Genomic DNA, 18,969 nt, shown 5'->3' with positions numbered 1-18,969 from the left:
ATGATAAAGCATCATTTATGTCTGATACTGTCTTCAGTGCGTTTACTTGACTTCCAACTGACATAAGTTTTAAAAATAGAAAATGTATTTTCTCATTAATCATGCAACTTTGGCCAGTCCATTGTCATACTTGACATCTGTCAATATTTATCAGACTCTTTCTCAAACTGCTCATGGTCCTGCGAGATCGACGCGTGCCTTTACTTACTTTCTCAAACAGGTTAGTTACGCGTAACAAGTTTGAGGGTTCTATTATAAAATGTAGCAAATTTCACACTTTCCTCTTATGCAAAGTATTAGTGACTTGCATTATTAGCTTCTAAATTATATGTAAATCATCATTCTAGTGATCTGCATACCAAAATTATGACAATTCAATGTTAACCCTTCTTGAGTTACTGTATTAAAGTAAACAATTGAGGCCTGTAGTTTAAAAAATGCAAGGTAATGACACTCAAACCTTTAAGACTGAGATCCCTCCCAAGAGCTATGATCTTTCAAACCACTCTAAAATCATGCATGACCGCAGCATGTCTAAAATATGAGATATTAAAACAGGAAGTTCCACAGTGACAGCAGTGCCAATACTAGTCGCTGAAGGGCCCAAATCTTTGGAGGTATCATCTGAAGAGCAACATCATCTATGTTGTATACCTATACCATGTACAATATAATGATCAACTTGCACATAAGGGCAATTTTGGCTTTTTACTGGATCTTAATACCTTTAAAGCACTTTGTATATTGGAACCTGATTCAATGATACTATTAATAGGAAGCATAGCACTGATTGGCCTCCATAGAAATAAGAGCCCTAGGCTGTTTGAGTGGCATTCAATGTAGGCTAATACATGTTAGACTGTAATGGGCTTGCTCATTTTGATTAAATTGATGTCTCTTTTACACAAACTATGCTAATAAAGTACATTTACATGTATGTCACTGACCTGTTGGTTGCTTATTAGTGGTTATTGCAAGGTCCAAGAAATCCAGCTCTGAGAAGGCTGTTCTTTGTAGCACTGGCCTGCAGTAGACTGGATAATCCTCACTTAGTCCCAGCTCTGTTCCTAATCAAGAAGGTTATACAACATGATATGACAATCATGGAAGAAAGCTATGAATACATTGTTTATCATTCTGGTTTTATTGATTTTTTTACATCATTTATAGGTTTCTAGTTGTGTGTAATATTTTGGTTTTGAGGTGAAACAGGAAAACAATCTAATTCTGAATATGAAGTACTGTTAAAAATGTGTTAAACGTAAGTTGACAATGTTAATTATAATTTGTGAAAAAAGGAATGCAAGCTTGATAACAATCAAAATGTACTAAATGCTCATTTGTAGAACAATGAGACAGTCTTTAACCTCTGGAGGAATTATCCCCAACTTTCACCACCCGGAATCCTTTACTGTTAGGATGAGTCAACAGGAGATGCTGACGGCAGGCATAGAAATTCTCAGGGTCAATTTGTATGTCAAGTTCTGTGTCGGAAGCAGGGTTGTCTTCAATGGCAAACAGATCTTCGAAGAACTTCTCCAGTTTCCCCAGGTTGTAGTTCATCCACAGTTCACGCAGACCACTCATGTGTTGACACGAGATGACAAAGACAATACTTCCAGGCTGCTGACTTTCAGGTGTTGTACCAAAGATATTCCATATTCTCAATAATCGTTCAAGCCATCCTATTTCTGTATTCATTTGTTTGATACGAATATGTATCTCTGGGTCACCTGCAAAATAGACGTCACAACAAGATGAATATGAGGCATATCAATCTGTCATTCGAGAAAAATGAATCTGAAATTGCTTTCATGGCATAGCATACAGTAATAGTGTACATGTAACTATCTGTCAGGAATTGTGCAGTGTAATTTGATCTAAACCTCAAATGAAACCATGATTTCTTACCCATTTCCTCTGGAAGGCTGGTGATGTTCCTGTCCTTGTCACGTGCTGACACACGAAAGCGGTACTTTCCATCGTGCTGAACTTTTACTTTTAATTTACAACTAAGTTCTGTTGTTCTTTCACTGCATTCCTCCCATGTATTCAGGATGTTGCCGTCTGTATAGCGGCACATCTCAATGATATATTCATAGGAGACTGGATTTTCATCATCTTCATCATCATCATCAGGCTCAGGCTCCAGCCAAGTCAGGGATACAGACTCTTCTTTGACGTCTTTCACTTTAACGTCTCTTGGTGGGAATGGCTGACCTGGTGATGAATAATAAGTAACATTTTGAATTAGATTCTAAACTTGTCTACTAGTAATGATTTTCACAACATTATGGCAGTTATGCTTCTTGTGATAATCATCATAGAATTGTGACTAACAAATACTGGCTTTCTTGTGCTTATGATAGTTATTTGACTGGTACTGGCTTCAAAATCCTTTAAGCCTTTCAAAAAGCAGTGGAAGATAAAAACAGTCTCAGGGAGTCAAATGAAAGTTCTCCTCTGCCTTCATTTTTACATTGGGCTCTTGCTAAATATTTGTGTTAAAATATCCTTGCAAGAACCCAGAAAATAAATGACAAGGCCTTAGTAAAAACTGTGTCCTTAACATTATGAATTGTACTAACCTTTCCCTTTTGCTACAACATTTCGCAGTTTGGATCCAATTTCACTGTACAGAATATCAGAGCTGTCATCAAGTGCTGCCGATTCCAAACAAAAATCATATGCCGTATATGGTTCTACTTTGCCTACTTTGAAGCTAGTGGTTTTAGGGAATAAAACAGGTTTGCGGGTATGTGTTGCTCTCCACATGTTTTGAAATGCAATTGAACATCTCAGGCGGTAGCCATAGAGCTTGTTGGAAGTGACAACTCTATGAAGTTAGTTGTTGTCTTTGCAACTTCAAATCCTTCTGGAGCCTTTGGGACTTCTGTAAGATATGAACAAGTGTCAGTCAAATTCATTATCACACTGTTTTATTATCAGAATACAAACACATGTAGATTATCAGGTAGATATTCAATTTTAGTTGTTACAGTAACTAAATTACTTATGGTTTACTCATAACTCTTATGATAATATTTACTAAGTTCTAAGTTATATTTATCAGGTTCTTGCCATGCATCACAAATTGAGATTGTACATGTGGAGGAACAGATGGACCGTTTTGGGCAGAATTGGTGACCAACTTTTGCTGATTATTTGTTCCTTGACCCTGGCACTGTTTAAATAAGGTATAGAAGAAACTTGTCAAGTATGCTTCTGGTAGCTATAACAAATTGTTTGTAATGTCTGTACTTATAGAAGTAAAATGTGCCTCTTGGCAATTTACAAGCTCACTGACAAAACAGTAAAGTGTAACAGCCAACAAGGCACTAATGGTGCATTTCTTCAATCTATTCAAATGTCTTCTTTGTCTCATTCTTTTTTAATGACTGTTCCCAATCACCTTTAAACTGTTTCCTCATTAATTTAATAGGCATATTACTAGTTTGGAGTCTGGAGGCCTCATTCCTTCGAGTTTGTCAAATGATTACCTGAGGTATGACATTTATGTGGGTCATGTTTTTTTTACGTCATAGAAAACATCAGATTTAGTGTACCAGGGAACTGTCTTTGTATCCAGGATGTGCTTCTATCCACAACATGTTTCAAAGCACATCCTGAATATCCAGAACACATCTCAAGCAAATGCTTTCATTGGGACACAGCCCAAATAAACAAGCATAAGCATAATGTTTTTAAATTGAAGAAACACGAATTGGTGTGGCAGGAGTTGCAATGATATTTTCTAAACTCTCTTGTGTGCAATGCCATGTCCTAAGTCTGTAATTATTATTATTATAAACTGAATAACAGAAATGCTAATAATAAATCTAGAAAGTTACCTGGTATTCCTTGATCTGCTCCAGCTTGTTGCATCTGAGGACTTAGAACTGTTGAAGAAAAACATTATAGTGAAAACATTTGACTGGTACAGACTAGTTACATGTACAATGTTTAGTCTCTTATTGCCATGGCCACCGCAAAAACCGCGAACATAAAACCACTGCAAACATTTCTGCATTTACAGTAACTGTAACAGTTGTAGGATTTACACAACAAATGAGGAAATGCTATGAAATAGATACTTTCATTCTAACAAATAAAATGACTAATTGATTAATTACAGTAAGTGTTGCTTAACATGTGTCGATAACCACTTCTTACATTAAGTAAAGTTAACAGACTGTGTGGGCATTAGTCTGTTAACTTTACTTAATGTAAGAAGTAACCATCGACACATGTTAAGCAACACTTACTGTAATTAATGTCTTAGCTGTGTGATAAAAAATTATACAACACTGTGCGAAAGGGTGTCATTTCCGGACGTTTCTATGTTTGTATACATCCGGATCGGGACCGTTTCTGGATATATCCGGACAATATCCGGACGAAATCTGACATGACTCCCCTGCGTTTTCGGAAAATTTCAGGAGTCCGGAACGGGACCATTTAATTCCTGCCTCATATCCGGATTTCCAGTAATGAAACGTTTTCGGACTCTTTGGAGACAAACCACGTTCCGAATATTTCGTATATATCCGGATAATTTCAGAAGTCCGGAACGGGACCAAATAATTACGTCTCATATCCGGATTTCCAGTAATGGAACGTGTTCGAACTCTTTGGATACAAATCACGTTCCGAATATTTCGTATTAATCCGGATAATTTCAGGAGTCAAGAATGGGACCATATAATCATGTCGCATATCCGGATTTCAAGAAATGGAACGTTCTAGGACTCTTTGGAGACAAAACACGTTCCGAATATTTCATATTTTCTGAGCGCGTTCGGGGCTATTACGCCCCGGAAAGGTTGCATAAACTTAAGATATACTGAAACATCATAGGAACAATACAACACATTATTTCAGAATATCCAGTAACTTTACGATCATTCTAAATACCTAATATTTAACGTTTCCTGTCCGTTTTAACCCCGAAAATGCTAACTCGGTAAGGCTACATTTTGTGAAAGCTTTTCAAAGACTTTCCTGTATAAATCAGATGACAGAAGTATCACAACAACTACATTATGCGGAGGAACAGATCATGTTAACGTCAAGGGGCAAATCAATATGCATTTGTCTCTTAGTCTTACCAAGGAAGTTTTAGCTCACTACAACCTCATTGGTCTTCACAAAAAGTGAAGCTCGAATGAAGCCAAAGTTAAACAGTTCACTGTCAGATCCAATAATATCAAGCCCAAGTCAATAACATCATAACAAAACTGATCAGTTTAAATGTACAATATCAAATGTACAGTATCCGACACAAGTCTAACGTTATATACCATACAATCAATATTCGTAGGATAAAAATGTCATTACGAAATCAGTACGACTGAGTCCATTTTCAAGTCCTCTATACTAAGTCCGTATCGTGTTGACTGTGGAATCATCGTCCGGGGCGCCCTCTTCTGCGTCTTTGTGGCAGTGGACGATCATTGGCGACGGAAGATGCTCTGGCAAGACCCCGCAATATCGACGACACGTCTCGAGGACAGTCCGCTCCATTGCATAGTCCAGGCACCGTCCGTCTTCAGAGTAGAAACAGTTCTGGCAGGATACAACGGCACCAGGCACAGACTGTCGTAAGTGTTACCAGGAGGTAGGCCTCGGTCGTCGGCATGGCAGGACAGGCGATTGGGAAACAGAGGCTCAGCGGCTGGAATGGAAAAAAAACGGCTAGTAACTGCCCCGAACCCATGAACGGTACATGTAAAATTATTCAAACAACACGGCCATAAAAATCACAGCAGGACAAGACGGGGACAAAGGCAGGAATCTGGAGTCGGCTATCATCACAGGGCGCGGGCCACACAGATGGCACAGATAAGGACCCCCAGAGAACGAATGGAATTTTATATGCACACAATCACATTGGTCCTAGTGAGGAGATTACAGTTTCTCCTTGGTTCTATTAAAGATTTAGCCAGCCAAAACAACAGGACAGGAAAGTTTAGAAGCAGCCGTTACGGCACATACAGCACAAGATAATATGAGAATTTAACTAACTATGGAACGGGCAATTTGTAAACAAGCCGGGGATGACACGCGGGGGTTCCAGCTGAAAGAGAAGTGATCTATCATACAACAATCTTTACAAAGAGATCACACTACTAATTATTAAATACACAAAACACTAGGAAGGGATAACAGACATTGCTGACAGACATATACGGAACTAAGAACGGTAACTGCTATGTATATACAATCTATGTACTAGAGAGCTACACTACTCACTTCTTGGTCCGGTAGCGGTTAGCGGCAGCAGCAACTGAGATTCAAATCTAGTTTCAAACCTAACTGCTGTCACCAGCTGGTCTACTATTGGTCTAGTCAAGTCATGTGACTTCCTAATATAGTCTTGTTACCTAAGGACTCCTCCAGATGGTTCCAAGCAAGTAAGTGTCATCCATCATGCCTGTTTCACGGAAATACATGGCATTGTGCATTATTTTTGTGAATAAATGCATCATGTACTTACCAGTTTCAAAGTTGTAAACAGCAGCAAACGCTGTGGCGCGGTGTAGGCTGTTATCTGCAACGACTGCCCCAGTAGGCGCACCGTTGACATGCCAACGTACTGGTCTGCTCGGCACTTTGCACAGCTTGCATAACCGCTTTACGAGTAAAGTTGCCTCGTGATATTGTCCGGATATGGGCCATTCCCACACAGCAACGCTGGTATTCAATATCATGAGTGACGTTTTGTCATGATATTGTCCGGATATGGACCTATCCCAAACTGCACCGCTGGTGTGGAGTGTTTTGACTGAACTTTTTCAAGATATTGTCCGGATATGGACCATTCCCAAACTGCACCGCTGGGGTGGAGTGTTTTGACTGAACTTTTTCAAGATATTGTCCGGATATGGACCTATCCCAAACTGCACCGCTGGGGTGGAGTGTTTTGACTGAACTTTATTCATGATATTGTCCGGATATGGACCTATCCCAAACTGCACCGCTGGGGTGGAGTGTTTTGACTGAACTTTGTTCAAGATATTGTCCGGATATGCAAAGAAACACTAATACTTGACTCATAATTGTTACCATCGCAAAGATTGCTTTCTGTGTCATTTGATTGTAAATGTCGATGTCAGTATATTTGCACATGTATATGGAAGCTTAAGCTTCAATAACCAGAAAATTAAAGAGTAAACATACATTGACATCGGGCATACTCGTTGTAGAATAAAAACACATATACAGAAGCAAAAACGTTAATGACGTGTATTTGACAAGATAGGAAACCTTTTTAAGATACCCAACAAAACAATCTCAGATTCATGTATGACAAGAAAAGTAATTTGTTAACCATTAAGTTGTCCGAAAACTGATCTCTGGAATGTTTCTGTTTTGGACATCTGTCGTAAATGGAACGGAATATGAATTCGGTAGGAGCGAAAATTTCGGCAAAAAAATGCAGTCTTATTTGTTCAGATGCGCAATAAAACAATCACCGATTCACAATTCACGTATAGAATACCTTTATCGGTAACGGTCAGAATATGCTAACTTCGAATCTGTCCTAAAACTAATCCATGGAATGTCTGTCGCGGATATGTCTCGTAAATGGAAAGAAAAGAAAATAGTATGAATTCGAAAACATGAAACGTCCCTGACACGTATTCGGAAGAACGGGAAATTCTATCCGTCCGGGCATGTGCTGAAACATTTCATGACTCATGATATTCTGAGGCATAATGAATTGAAAATGTCATCTGACAATGGCCCAGAAATAATGCACATCATGCTTCGTGCAAACTCCTAATTTGTCCGGGTATTCCTTATCGAAATATATGGACCTTGGATATGTAAAGAATGTAGAACATATCACGTATTCGGAGGCAAGAAACGTCAATGGCGCGTATCTTGAAAAGCAGGAAAGTCATATTTGTCCGGATACATAACAAGACAATTCCTGACTCATGATATTTCCAGATATGGGAAATATTGAACATCGTGCCCGGACACAGTCCGAATATTTAGCATGTCCAAAAATATGTCAACTCCGACTTTGTCCGGAAATCACACCCTTTCGCACAGTGCAACCTCCTTGGTTGCACATATCTGATGGGAAGTTTTGTTGCAACCTCTGACGTGGTGCTTTAAATGGCTTCTTACATTGTACAGTAGTTGATAAAGACCAAAAGATTAGGCCCCCCCCCTTTAAATGTGCACCCTGAGGTATGCACAGATCTAAGTTTATACAGGAGTGCCCTACACTAGGGGATGTTGCACTAGAAAATATTTAATGTCTTTTGGGTGCAGGATATACAATGTACATGACATTGTACATGATGTACATGATTGTATGTGACCAACATGTTAGTAGATATCTCTATATATCTAATTGAATTATATCTACATGTACCTGTATATATATAGGTATCTCTCTCTCTCTCTCTCTCTCTCTCAAGACAATACAACACACTCAGGTTATTCTGTATACTTACTAAAAAAAAAGAACAAAAAAGGCAAAGAAACAAGTCTGCCAGTTTGGTCCGAGAGCAGTCGTTTGAATTTTCGCCAGCATCTCATGCAAGTGAGTTTGATGTGTTCTAATCAAACCATGTAGCCCCTGGACAATTGTATACCATAAAATAGGGACTGGTTGGAATATTAAACGTAAATACAGACTGGGTATGAATTAAGGCGACACATATGAAAGAGATTGAAAGTGGTCATACATGCTAGCTAAGTGTATATATAACCAGTGCATGAATACTAACTAGAAATTAGATTGTACACAATCTGATGTACATGACTTTTTTTTTCTTTTAAGGATCTTATTACTAGGAATAGGTGGCCTAACATTACACAGTATACAGTACACCAAAGAATGGGAAGGATATTTACATTTTATCATGTAACCTAACAACAAAATCTTACTTGCTATAATTACTATATTATACCCTGGGAGCCAGACAGGACCGGGTAGCTAGCGAGTTTTGTTCGGGGACCCAAGGCAGTCAGACAGATCTCACATTAGTGCTCCGGGGAGTTTAAGCCTGAAGGAGTTATCGCTACCCTTTCCGTCTGGTGTCTCCTGCCATGCAGAGTTCCAAGAGGGGCTGGTCAGTGCTGTGATTAATGACCCCACGCCCATTGTCATCCCCCACCCTGCCCAGTGCAAGACCTTATTGGCTACAGTTGATTTCAACTAAAGTCAACATGGAACAAGCCCACCTCTGTTTAGAAGGGCCAGGCCTACACAAAAATATTTCCCACACTTTGGATGCTGTAAATTTGTAAACTGGTGATGATTTGTACAATTGCAAAGTAAACACAGTCATTTCCCCAGCAGTTGTGGTTTGAAATTTTCACATGTGGATTGTGATGCCCAATCAGGCCCAGTATGCTGCTGTGCTAGGATTAGAGGTAATTAGTGCCAGGCCAATAGTGGCCCTTGCTCTCTATAGAGAGCGAGGGACCTGACAGCAAGAGAGGAGGCACCAGACGGGAGAAGGGTAGATAAACTGTCTTAGCTGCCCGATCCTGGCTGGCTCCCAGGGTACTATATTATCTTTCTGAAGGTATTTCCACATTTGAGTGTCAACAAACTGTAAGGGAAACTTCAGTATGACCTTGAATATGCTTTTATTAATTCAATTAATTTTGTATGTGCACTGTGTATTGTGCATCCAGGTCAAACACTAAATAGTGTTCTTAAAGATTATTTAATGATTGGTATTTAAAAGAATTATAATAACATCCAGTGTCTACACCCATGATAGTTCATTGAGCAAAAATTCTTACCTCTATTATCTGGACTTTGCAGGGATGCAAGCACTTCCTGTACTGGCAGAATCTGCCTTAGACATGTTGGTTGTACTGGCAGTCTTTTTTTTCTTAGGAAACATTATGACTGTGTAGTTGTTTCTGAAAAAAAGTTTCTCTTTAAGGTTACACATACTAGTACTAGAAAGTGCATGGATTCAAGTTGTTCTTTATGATTTAAACTGCTTGACAATTATAGTACCATTAATAGCAACCATTACAGTGGAAATGTAGAATTGGAATTGAATTGAAAACCATGATAACTTTAAGATAATCATAATAATTGAATAATGACAATAAAATGGTTATTTCCAAACATTATTTCAGACATTCACCCACAAAGTCAGTCAAAGGACTCATAAGACACAAAGATGAAAGCTTCAAGGTACAAAGTTCATCTGAGTGTGCAAAATGGCCATAAAAATTTCAATGCCTGGCCTATAATCTATATTATATTCTTTAACAGTAAAGACATGATGTAACTTGATCCAGAAATCTATGAAAGTCTAACTTTTTTTACTTTATATCAACTTGAAATTGTCTCTTCAATAAGTCATGTCTACAAGTCAGTTTTTGGAGCGAGTAAAACTCCTTTACCTGCAACAGCCATGTTCAGTGAGGTATACGTCTGGCACATATATTGCACATTATACAGAATTTATTGCATGGCATGTACACAGTATAATATAGGCAATGACTATTCCTTATAGTACAGAACAGATAATGGAATAAAACTTAACATCCTTAGAATTACTACCAATCAATTAATTTTAAAAACAATATAGGCCTAGAAGTATAATGCTGATATACAGCCAACAGGGCTACATATTACTGATTAACCACTGACATCCATCCCTGCAGAACCTTCGTGGTGATTCGCTTTATCGGCCCATTCCGTGAGCCATCCAGCGGTCCCACATCCTCTACTGGCGGAATCGTGTGCCTCAGTGGTTCAGACACGATTATGCAATGGGTAGAAACTCCTGATAAGAACTAAAATCCAGAATTTTTGAACGAAAGGATAAGGTTCCGGTTCGGAATTTCAAGTAGCCCCTAAGATTAAGAATAAGATGCAAATCAGAGGTTGTCTCCATAGTTTTGGCTCTAGATTTTTCGGCTATCGCTTTAGAAGTCTATAATCTTTTATACTTCTCTCTCTTATGCTTGTTGTTCGTAACGTTTTATGGTGTCGGAGATTTGATCGTGCGGCGAACACTTCCTGGTATTAGTGCGCGCGATAGCGGTAAAGCGTTTCGTCGCCTGATTACCCAGATCGTGCGTTCTATGTGCGTTTTGGGTGTTTTAGCGCCATCGGAGCTCGCGGAAAACATATCGGATAACTTTTTTTCCTTTTTACTCAGTATACAGAAGAAGTCTTGACCTTCATTGCCATATCAGTCATTATCCCAGGAAAACTCATTTTTTCCGTGTAGCGACCTGTAAAAAATTGCCCCAAATTAGCAATTTTTGGATGAAAAGCTTATATTTTTGATGTTTTTTTACCAAAAATAACATTTCTACAGAAAATGTCAAATGAGTCTGTCGGTCAGCGACAACACAGACTTTTCTATTGGAAACATTAAATTATCCGAAAAACAATGTTTTGAGAAGCGCTAGTGCTTTTCTCAGTCAGAGACAGTCAAATCGGCCCCAAATCCTAAAAAAAACTCCGAACTGGAACCATAAGCAAACGGCCGACCTAGCCGGCGGATGTCGCTCAGTGAGGTCAAGGGTCGTTTCCGTCAGCGAAATTCCCTACGATTGCTCTATTAGCAATCCTACCATGAATTAACCACTGACATCCATCCCTGCAGAACCTGGGTGACACCTGATCTTCCGCGCGTAAGGCCATAATCAAAACTGTTCCTACAATTCTTTCCAGCCATAGGATTACCCTGAACAAGTGTATAGTCAACTCTTTATGTAATAACCAGTATGATAGGTTCAAAAGTTTTGAAATAATGTGATTCTGAGGAAATTACATTCATTTGTATTAACTTATGTGTAAAGACTGTCACAGTGATAAATAGGTTTGCCACTAAAATATATTTAGCCTTTTGGCTGTAACAGTTGCAATTTGTTTCCTGTCCTTTGGCATGCATATGCATGCACATTTTGCAAGTTTTTGCCACACTCATGAGACAAAAATACTGTAAATGCAGAAATGTTCGCGGTGGATTAATGTTCGCGGTTTTCGTGGCGACCACTTCACCACGAACTTAAATCCACCGCGAACATTTTTCTATTATGGTATTAGACTGCAGTCTATGGTGTTACCGCGAACTTAAATCCACCGAGAAAAGTCCCTTTTCCCGCTACCGCAAAATCAAATCCCCGTGAACTTAAATGCATTTACATGTACTGTATAAACCACTTATAAGGCTCCATGGTACAAAGTCCACCTAAAGACTTATAGGTCCTGGAGTAACTTTCATGACCTAATTGGTTTTTCTCTTGCAATATTTAAACACAACTGGTTTCATAAATTGATCCAGAAATCCGTGAAAAACAACTTGTCTTACCTCACCAAGATAGTCTAAAGAAATCACATCTACAGGTCTAAGTCATATGGAGCCGGAAAATGTCCTATACCCACGACAGCCATGTTTGATGTGTGCTTAAGGTCACCGGTTTCACCACTTGTATCCATCCGCAACAGATACTCACCTGCTCAGGTAATAAGTAGTTCCTACTGTTATGCACACTATCAACCCTGAGCACTTTTACTGACTGTCAAGCTTAAGTCATGCAACATTTCTAGTTAAATTATTACCATGATAGGTTCAACGTTTCATGAAAAAAAAGCAGTAAGAGCAAACTTATATGCTGGTCATGGGGTCGTAACCTTATCTATTTACCCTCAGACTGTTTTGTGCTTTGTGGCGTTACCCTATCACCTTTTGCACTACCAAAAATGCCATTCTTATTTATCTTTGTGGAAGAAAAGTTATCTTCCACAAAGAAAATTATTCTCTGTGTGAGAAAATAAGAAAATAAGAAAATGTCAGTTAGAAGGTGAAAGTTTTCTTAGAATATTTTTCTCAGACCAAGCTGTTCTTTCTTAAAGTTTTGGGACTAAAAACTTAAGATAAATCTTCTTGTGGCAAGAATGATTCTGTGGTACAGAATTTATATCTAATCATAGTTTTAAACTATGAAAAACCATCTTATTCCAGAACAAAGATTAAATAACTTATAGCAGGAAAACCTAGATTATGTTTCTTGAAAGGTTCTTGAAGCAAGAAAATCTTTCTGTCCTTAATAATCGATTTCTTGTTGCTTCTTGCACTAACCATATTATGCATCTTGTATGAAGATTTAGATTCTTTCAACAAGAATAACCTTCCGTCCTTAAGAATAGATGTCTTAAACCAAATATACATTATCTTGTACAAAGATTAAGATTCTGGTAGCAGGTCAAACCTAGAATCAGTTTCTTGAAAGTTAGTTGGAAGCAAGGAAACCTTTCTGCCCTAAAGAACTAAGTTACCAGTTAACAGAATATGCATCTTGTGCTAAGATTCAGGATCTTGCTCAAGAATTCCTTTCTAATTTTAAGACTGATACTCTTACTCTTAGACAGTTATTCTCTGTACAAGTCTGGAAATCTTGCACCAGGAATATTTTACTTGCACCAAGAATCAGCTTCTGGTTCAAGAATTTCTTCCTTCCTAAAGACACACCAAGAAAACGTGTCTCGCATTGAGATTCACTTTCTTGAACAATCATTCCTGCTGTCAAATACTTAAAAACAGAAAATCACTAAATAGTTAATAGCAACTACAAAAATGTTAGAGGAAGAAATCTCAACAAATTATGTGTATAGTATAGGAATGTTTATTTCCACATTCTGACATAAGACTTATGAAGTATGATCACAATAGTAACAGTCTTTGAATGGAAATACTTTTATGATGACAGTACCAGACAAACATCAATAATTCCTTTACATTCAACTTGCCAATTATTTATCTTGATATACGTACAAGAAGAAGAGTCTCAAATTCATTACCCTTCTCAAAGAAGCATTTACAGCAATATTACTGCATTACTTATATGGCAGTGTAGCTGTTTTGTAGCGGAATATGCTAAGGCCATAATTTATAAACTTAGATATAACTATTCCATATGGTTACAGAGTATCACATTCCAAAATAGAGCAAACCCTTGCAGTGAACTTGTCATTCTTGACATTTGGTATGGTCAAAACCTCCAGACACCTAGAGAAAAAGTGAAAGACCTTTGTTACTTCGTAGTCTTACACAAAACAACAAAAAAGGTATCAAGTAAACAATTTTGAATAATATATATTAATTTCAGTAATGCACTGTACTATATACCTATTCTTTAACCCACTGGTGACACCTATAGATATGTATGTTTACTTGATACCGTAATGAAATTTGTTTTTGAACCGAAATACAGCAGACTAACCCTGTGATATGAAACGATTATTTTGGTTAGACGTACAATGTGCACATAGAATTTGGCAGCCAAAAGGTGGATATTCTAGTATCTTAGCTACTAGTAATGGAAACAACTCTTACCTCTCCATATCTACTGCTTTGTCAAGATTCTGTGCCTTGTTGCTTTTGAACCCTATACTCTTAAGTCTATGCATGGACTTTTATCTTGAAGTATTTCAACGTGGGGGAGGGGGGCACACTTACCTTATCCTTCATATCTGGTTCCCAGCTGTTTCCGCTGCATAGATTTTTAGCAACTTGAACCCAGTCACCAGTGCCTCACATGATCATGGTCCCTTTTACCTTACTTTTGACTGTAAAACTGGCATGAGTCATCAACTGATACAAAGAGTAGTGAACTGAGCTGCTGCAACTGTCACTCTGTTCAAAATGGAGATGGGGTAGCCCAACTGTACTCTGGGATACAGATCAACCAATCAGGGGTTCAGAAAAAAGTCACATGACCAGAGAGGCTAGAAAAACAAGAAATGTTAAGAAATATTTTCTTATAACTGTTCAAAATAGAAATGGACCACCTGGGGTAGTCCAACAGTACTCTGAGATAGAAATAAACCAATCAGGAGTTCAGAAAAAGTCACATGACAAGATAGGCTAGAAAATCAAGAAATGTTTTCTTGTTACCAAGACTAATTCTTAACAAAGACACCAAATGGGTTTTGATTTGAGGAAAGCAAAGTTTCACATAACTTTGAACTAAACATAGCTTGGTCACCAACAGAAATTTCAAAAGAAAGGTTACCATGCTATTCAACTAAATGTTATATCTTGCAACTACCTCTAGGTGCCATGAACCCAAAAAAATATCTTGTTTTTCTTAATCAAGAAAGTTAAGAAATATATTGTAGTATATCTCAAACATTACCAAGAAAAACAAGAAGCATCTTTCTTAAGCTTTTTGAATAAGGAAAACATAACATTAAAGAATTTTATGCTAGTTGTAACTTTTTGTTTTGATTTCTTGATTTTATAATTTTTCAAACCTATATTTGATCAAATAAGTGAAGAAAAGAATTCTTGTATCTTCTTAAACATAACCAAGAAAATCAAGAATTATCTTTCTTAAACTTTCTGGATAAGGAAAATAAGAACATTTGTGAATTTTATGCTTGTCATATCTTGTTTTAGAGTTTCTTTTTTTTCTTCTTTTTCTTAACATTATTTGGTCAAGAAAGTGAAGAAAAAAGTTCTTGTATCTTCTTAATTGTTAGAAAGAAAAACAAGAATCATCTTTCTCAAACTCCCTGGATAAGAAAATCAAGAAAAGTCAAGAATGTTCTTCTAGCAAACCAAGATTTTATGTAGAAATTGAAAAATTACAAGATTAAAGATCTTACGGTTAGAATCTATGGAATACTCTGTTTGATCTTAGAGAAAATGAATCTTATGGGAAGATTGAAAAATAAAGTTTTTCTTAAATTTCTAGAAAATTCTTGTTGGCAAGTATCTTAATAGAATACTTTCTTCACTTAAGAAAAAATAGAAAAAAACTCTTTCTCCAAGAACTAACATATAGAGATTTTGCAGAGGGTTTCTTACTTTCCTTGAATTTTCTTTGCCGAAGAAAATCTTTCTCTCCATAAGAAAACAAGAAAAATAAGAAAAAACATTTTTGGTAGTGTGGCATGCACACCTTTGTGCACGAACCACACTTAAATTTCATTTTTGGTAATGATTGAACTGTCAGGCAGAATTAGTGTATAATAGTACTAAATAGATTTTTAAAATCTTTTTTAGCTTTTAGTTTTCAAGTTTATTCAGGGTTGATTCAGCTCTGTGGTCAACAAGAGAAATCTGCAGGTGAGGTCACCTCAGTCTATATTGAATTTCAATGTATCAGCCCTTTGAGCCTGTATTGTAACTAGCACAACATTGTTTTGGCAAATCTAGTAGGGGAAAATTTGTGTACTCACATATGTCTTTTCCCTTGACCTTTAACACAATTAAGAATGAAGGCTGGGGTGTCTTGCATAATGTATGGTGTATCAAGAACTTGTACAATCATGTACAATCTTTTCTTACAGCTGAGGCTCATACAGTGAAGATGTTCCCCAACATCCTTGATCAGGGATTTGTAGACGTAACTGACCCAGCTTGTCTGCATGCCGAGTTGTGGGGCGACTTTTTCTCCAAAGTCATCTCCTGCTGGATCCCTCTCCTCATGTCTACTGTTGTGGTTGGGCGCGATCTTCTAGGTAAACAATTTTTCTGCGGAACTTGTTGAAGAACAAAACAGATTGCCATTATCAAAATTTTTTGACACTTTCTTCAACCTACATTGTAAAATGAGTTGTCTTCAACCTAAAATGATTTTTATGCAGCGACCAGAATGTTATTCCTGTTTGAGTTTATTAAGATCCTGGTGACTATTAGCTTGACAATTTACATGACATTGATTGTACATGATTGTGGCTCAGTCTTCCTGTGGTTCATCAAGTCAACTGCACAATACAAAATGACACAAAAGAAAGAAAAAAGGTACATATAATACATTGAATATCAAATTCAAAGACCATATTGGCTAACAAGTTTGCTTAGTTTGCAAATGAATATGGAATTTGAAAACGTAGAAATTGAAAGGGTCAACCTTAATACAATGCATACTGGTCATGTCTGACAAAGACATGATTGTATAGTAAATGACCTTTGAAAAGGATGAATTTGAAGGAAATTATCATCCATTTGTCCAAATGATAAATGTGCAGGTTGGCTTTTTCTATTGACTTGTTCACTGGAGGTTTTCTTTTTTTTTCAGGATCTAGTATCCAGTGCTTCCCCTTGAGTCTTGTCCATTCAACAGTGCAGTCTGAGAATGAAACCTGTGTTAACTCAACCAACCATGCTTTCAGTGGTGTATCACTTTATACCCGGCAACTTTCTGAGTTTGTTAACACTTACTGTGCTGGAAAGAATTCCTTTCCTCAAGACACAGTTTTTAACTATCAGTTCTTTGCCATGATGTTGGTTATTCAGGCAGGCCTTATGTATGTATCATTTTTGATTTGGAATCTTACTAAGGGCAGGGAGATCATTTGTATTGTAAGATTCATTGCACATGACATGGAGGTGCTGTATGACCGATTTAGGAAGAAATATCAAGTTCAGACTGGAGGACAGGAGGTGGGGGCCCAAGGAAATATACAATCAGATGCTCAGAGGCAGACTGTGCCTGTGTATGGGCAAGAGGAGTTAGTAGAAGCAGAAAAGCAATGGAGAGCAGACTGTACCATGTATAAATGGTATTTGATCAAGCAAGTGATGTCCATACTCTTTTCAGTGGCTTTCTTTGTAAGCTACTGGTTCCAGCCCATTTCTATACACAGCATACGTGATAAGTTCCCATGTTCTGTGGAAGAGAAATTTTCTGTAACCTGCACAGTGCCTGCAGCAACAGTACACACATTTGTATGGGTTACTAACATGGCTCTACTTGGTAGTAATGTACTGATGATACTAATTCACATAAGCGTGCTTTATTTCCGTGCTGAGGACCAGCCATTTAGAGAGATTGGCATTAGAAATGCGGCACCAAAAGATCCGCAGTCTTGTCTGAAATGTTTCCCATATTTCAATGATAGCTGCTTGATGCATGCTTTTTTCAAAGCCAACATTGAATCTGTTGAGAAGTACAATTATGTGAAAAACCTTCTCAAGGTAGCACCAAGTAGGCCAGAGTCATAAAATCCAATGGCAAGATTGAGAGGCCACCAATTTGAAAGTTCTTTGAACATGTAATATATGAAGGGGTCAGCAAATTTTTAAAGCTGTTGTTTACTATTAAGTCAATGTTAAGAGTTTATCAACAAATATTTCAATTGTTTTTTCCACGTCCAGTTTATTGATATACAATATATTTTGAACATTTTTTAACTGTTCACTTTTGTTTACAATGGTCATCTCTTGATGAAATTTGTGCTGGTGGTTTGTTTGAGAATTGTAGAATGAAATCTTAAAAAGTTTTCAATAGTAATTAATTATAAGTTTAACTTAGTATTAGGTTAGATATTCATGCTGACCTGGTAAGACATAGTGTTTGAAGACTTATAGGTGCACCTACAGTGTAAAGTAAGAATTCACAATAGGTGATACACTGTCAATAAATCATTCTTGACAACAGAACACTGTTTTGTTAAATACTGCTTTTGAATCATTAGTATCCTGTAACTTGGAGAATGTTATTTTAGAAATGACACCCAACATTTGTTTTTGCTTAAACTGTGATTAGATAGGAAGAGGTTGGTAACAGTACAATAGATACAATGTACTAACAATAAAAGGATTTTGGCATATTCAGTGCATAAATACATGTACGTGTGTGGCACCAGGAATCATTTCCCATGCCTAAAAACTCAAAGTCAAACACACATTTTTGTACTCAGTATATTTTATTATGGAAGTCTCTATAGCAGTCATTATCTAGTACATGGTTGTATAGCAGATGAATAGGGCATAGTTTGTACAATAACTTACAGTAACAGTATACTACGTTATATATATTAAGTAATTAAAAAATATGACATGCTGTATAGTGCAGTTGTAATAATGGCCAGAACCTCTCATTGCCTCACATGAAATGACGTCAATATAGTATTACGTTCTATTGATTTCGTAATTTGAGAAATACAAGAAGTACTGTGGCAGATATACTAATTTTTTTTTCATACATACCTGTAATATATAGATCAAGTTC

The 18,969-nt window shown here is 37.3% G+C and overlaps 2 protein-coding genes and 1 long non-coding RNA gene across 5 annotated transcripts; 1 reads left to right on the top strand and 2 right to left on the bottom strand.

Annotated features, from left to right (window-relative positions):
• Window positions 1-877: 877 nt before the first annotated feature.
• On the bottom strand, window positions 878-2,775 carry LOC118406046. The gene is made up of 4 exons (XM_035805900.1): window positions 2,589-2,775; window positions 1,912-2,220; window positions 1,368-1,733; window positions 878-1,067 (listed from the first exon to the last, which is right to left on the bottom strand). Exons 1-4 carry the CDS (start codon window positions 2,773-2,775, stop codon window positions 940-942), a joined length of 990 nt encoding a protein of 329 aa, XP_035661793.1. The 3' UTR covers window positions 878-939.
• Window positions 2,776-12,358: 9,583 nt separating this feature from the next.
• Window positions 12,359-18,398, top strand: LOC118406059. Of its 3 annotated transcripts, none has more exons than XM_035805916.1 (3): window positions 12,359-12,470; window positions 16,304-16,474; window positions 17,035-18,398. In XM_035805916.1, the coding sequence occupies exons 2-3, from the start codon at window positions 16,324-16,326 to the stop codon at window positions 17,958-17,960; spliced, it is 1,077 nt and encodes a 358-aa protein (XP_035661809.1). In that variant the 5' UTR covers window positions 12,359-12,470; window positions 16,304-16,323; the 3' UTR covers window positions 17,961-18,398. The 3 variants fall into 3 exon arrangements, with proteins under 3 accessions (XP_035661809.1, XP_035661810.1, XP_035661808.1); XM_035805917.1 differs by lacking the exon at window positions 12,359-12,470 and adding an exon at window positions 15,907-16,079; XM_035805915.1 differs by lacking the exon at window positions 12,359-12,470 and having other exon boundaries at window positions 15,907-16,474.
• LOC118406061 lies at window positions 13,615-15,204 on the bottom strand. The gene is made up of 2 exons (XR_004829976.1): window positions 14,466-15,204; window positions 13,615-14,015 (listed from the first exon to the last, which is right to left on the bottom strand). It is a non-coding gene; the product is annotated as an uncharacterized LOC118406061 (long non-coding RNA).
• Window positions 18,399-18,969: the final 571 nt, after the last annotated feature.

Source organism: Branchiostoma floridae, chromosome 18 (genome assembly GCF_000003815.2).
Source record: "Branchiostoma floridae strain S238N-H82 chromosome 18, Bfl_VNyyK, whole genome shotgun sequence".
Taxonomy (NCBI): domain Eukaryota; kingdom Metazoa; phylum Chordata; class Leptocardii; order Amphioxiformes; family Branchiostomatidae; genus Branchiostoma; species Branchiostoma floridae.
The sequence above is the reverse complement of the archived record's forward strand: the minus strand, read 5'-3'. Positions and strand labels throughout refer to the sequence as shown.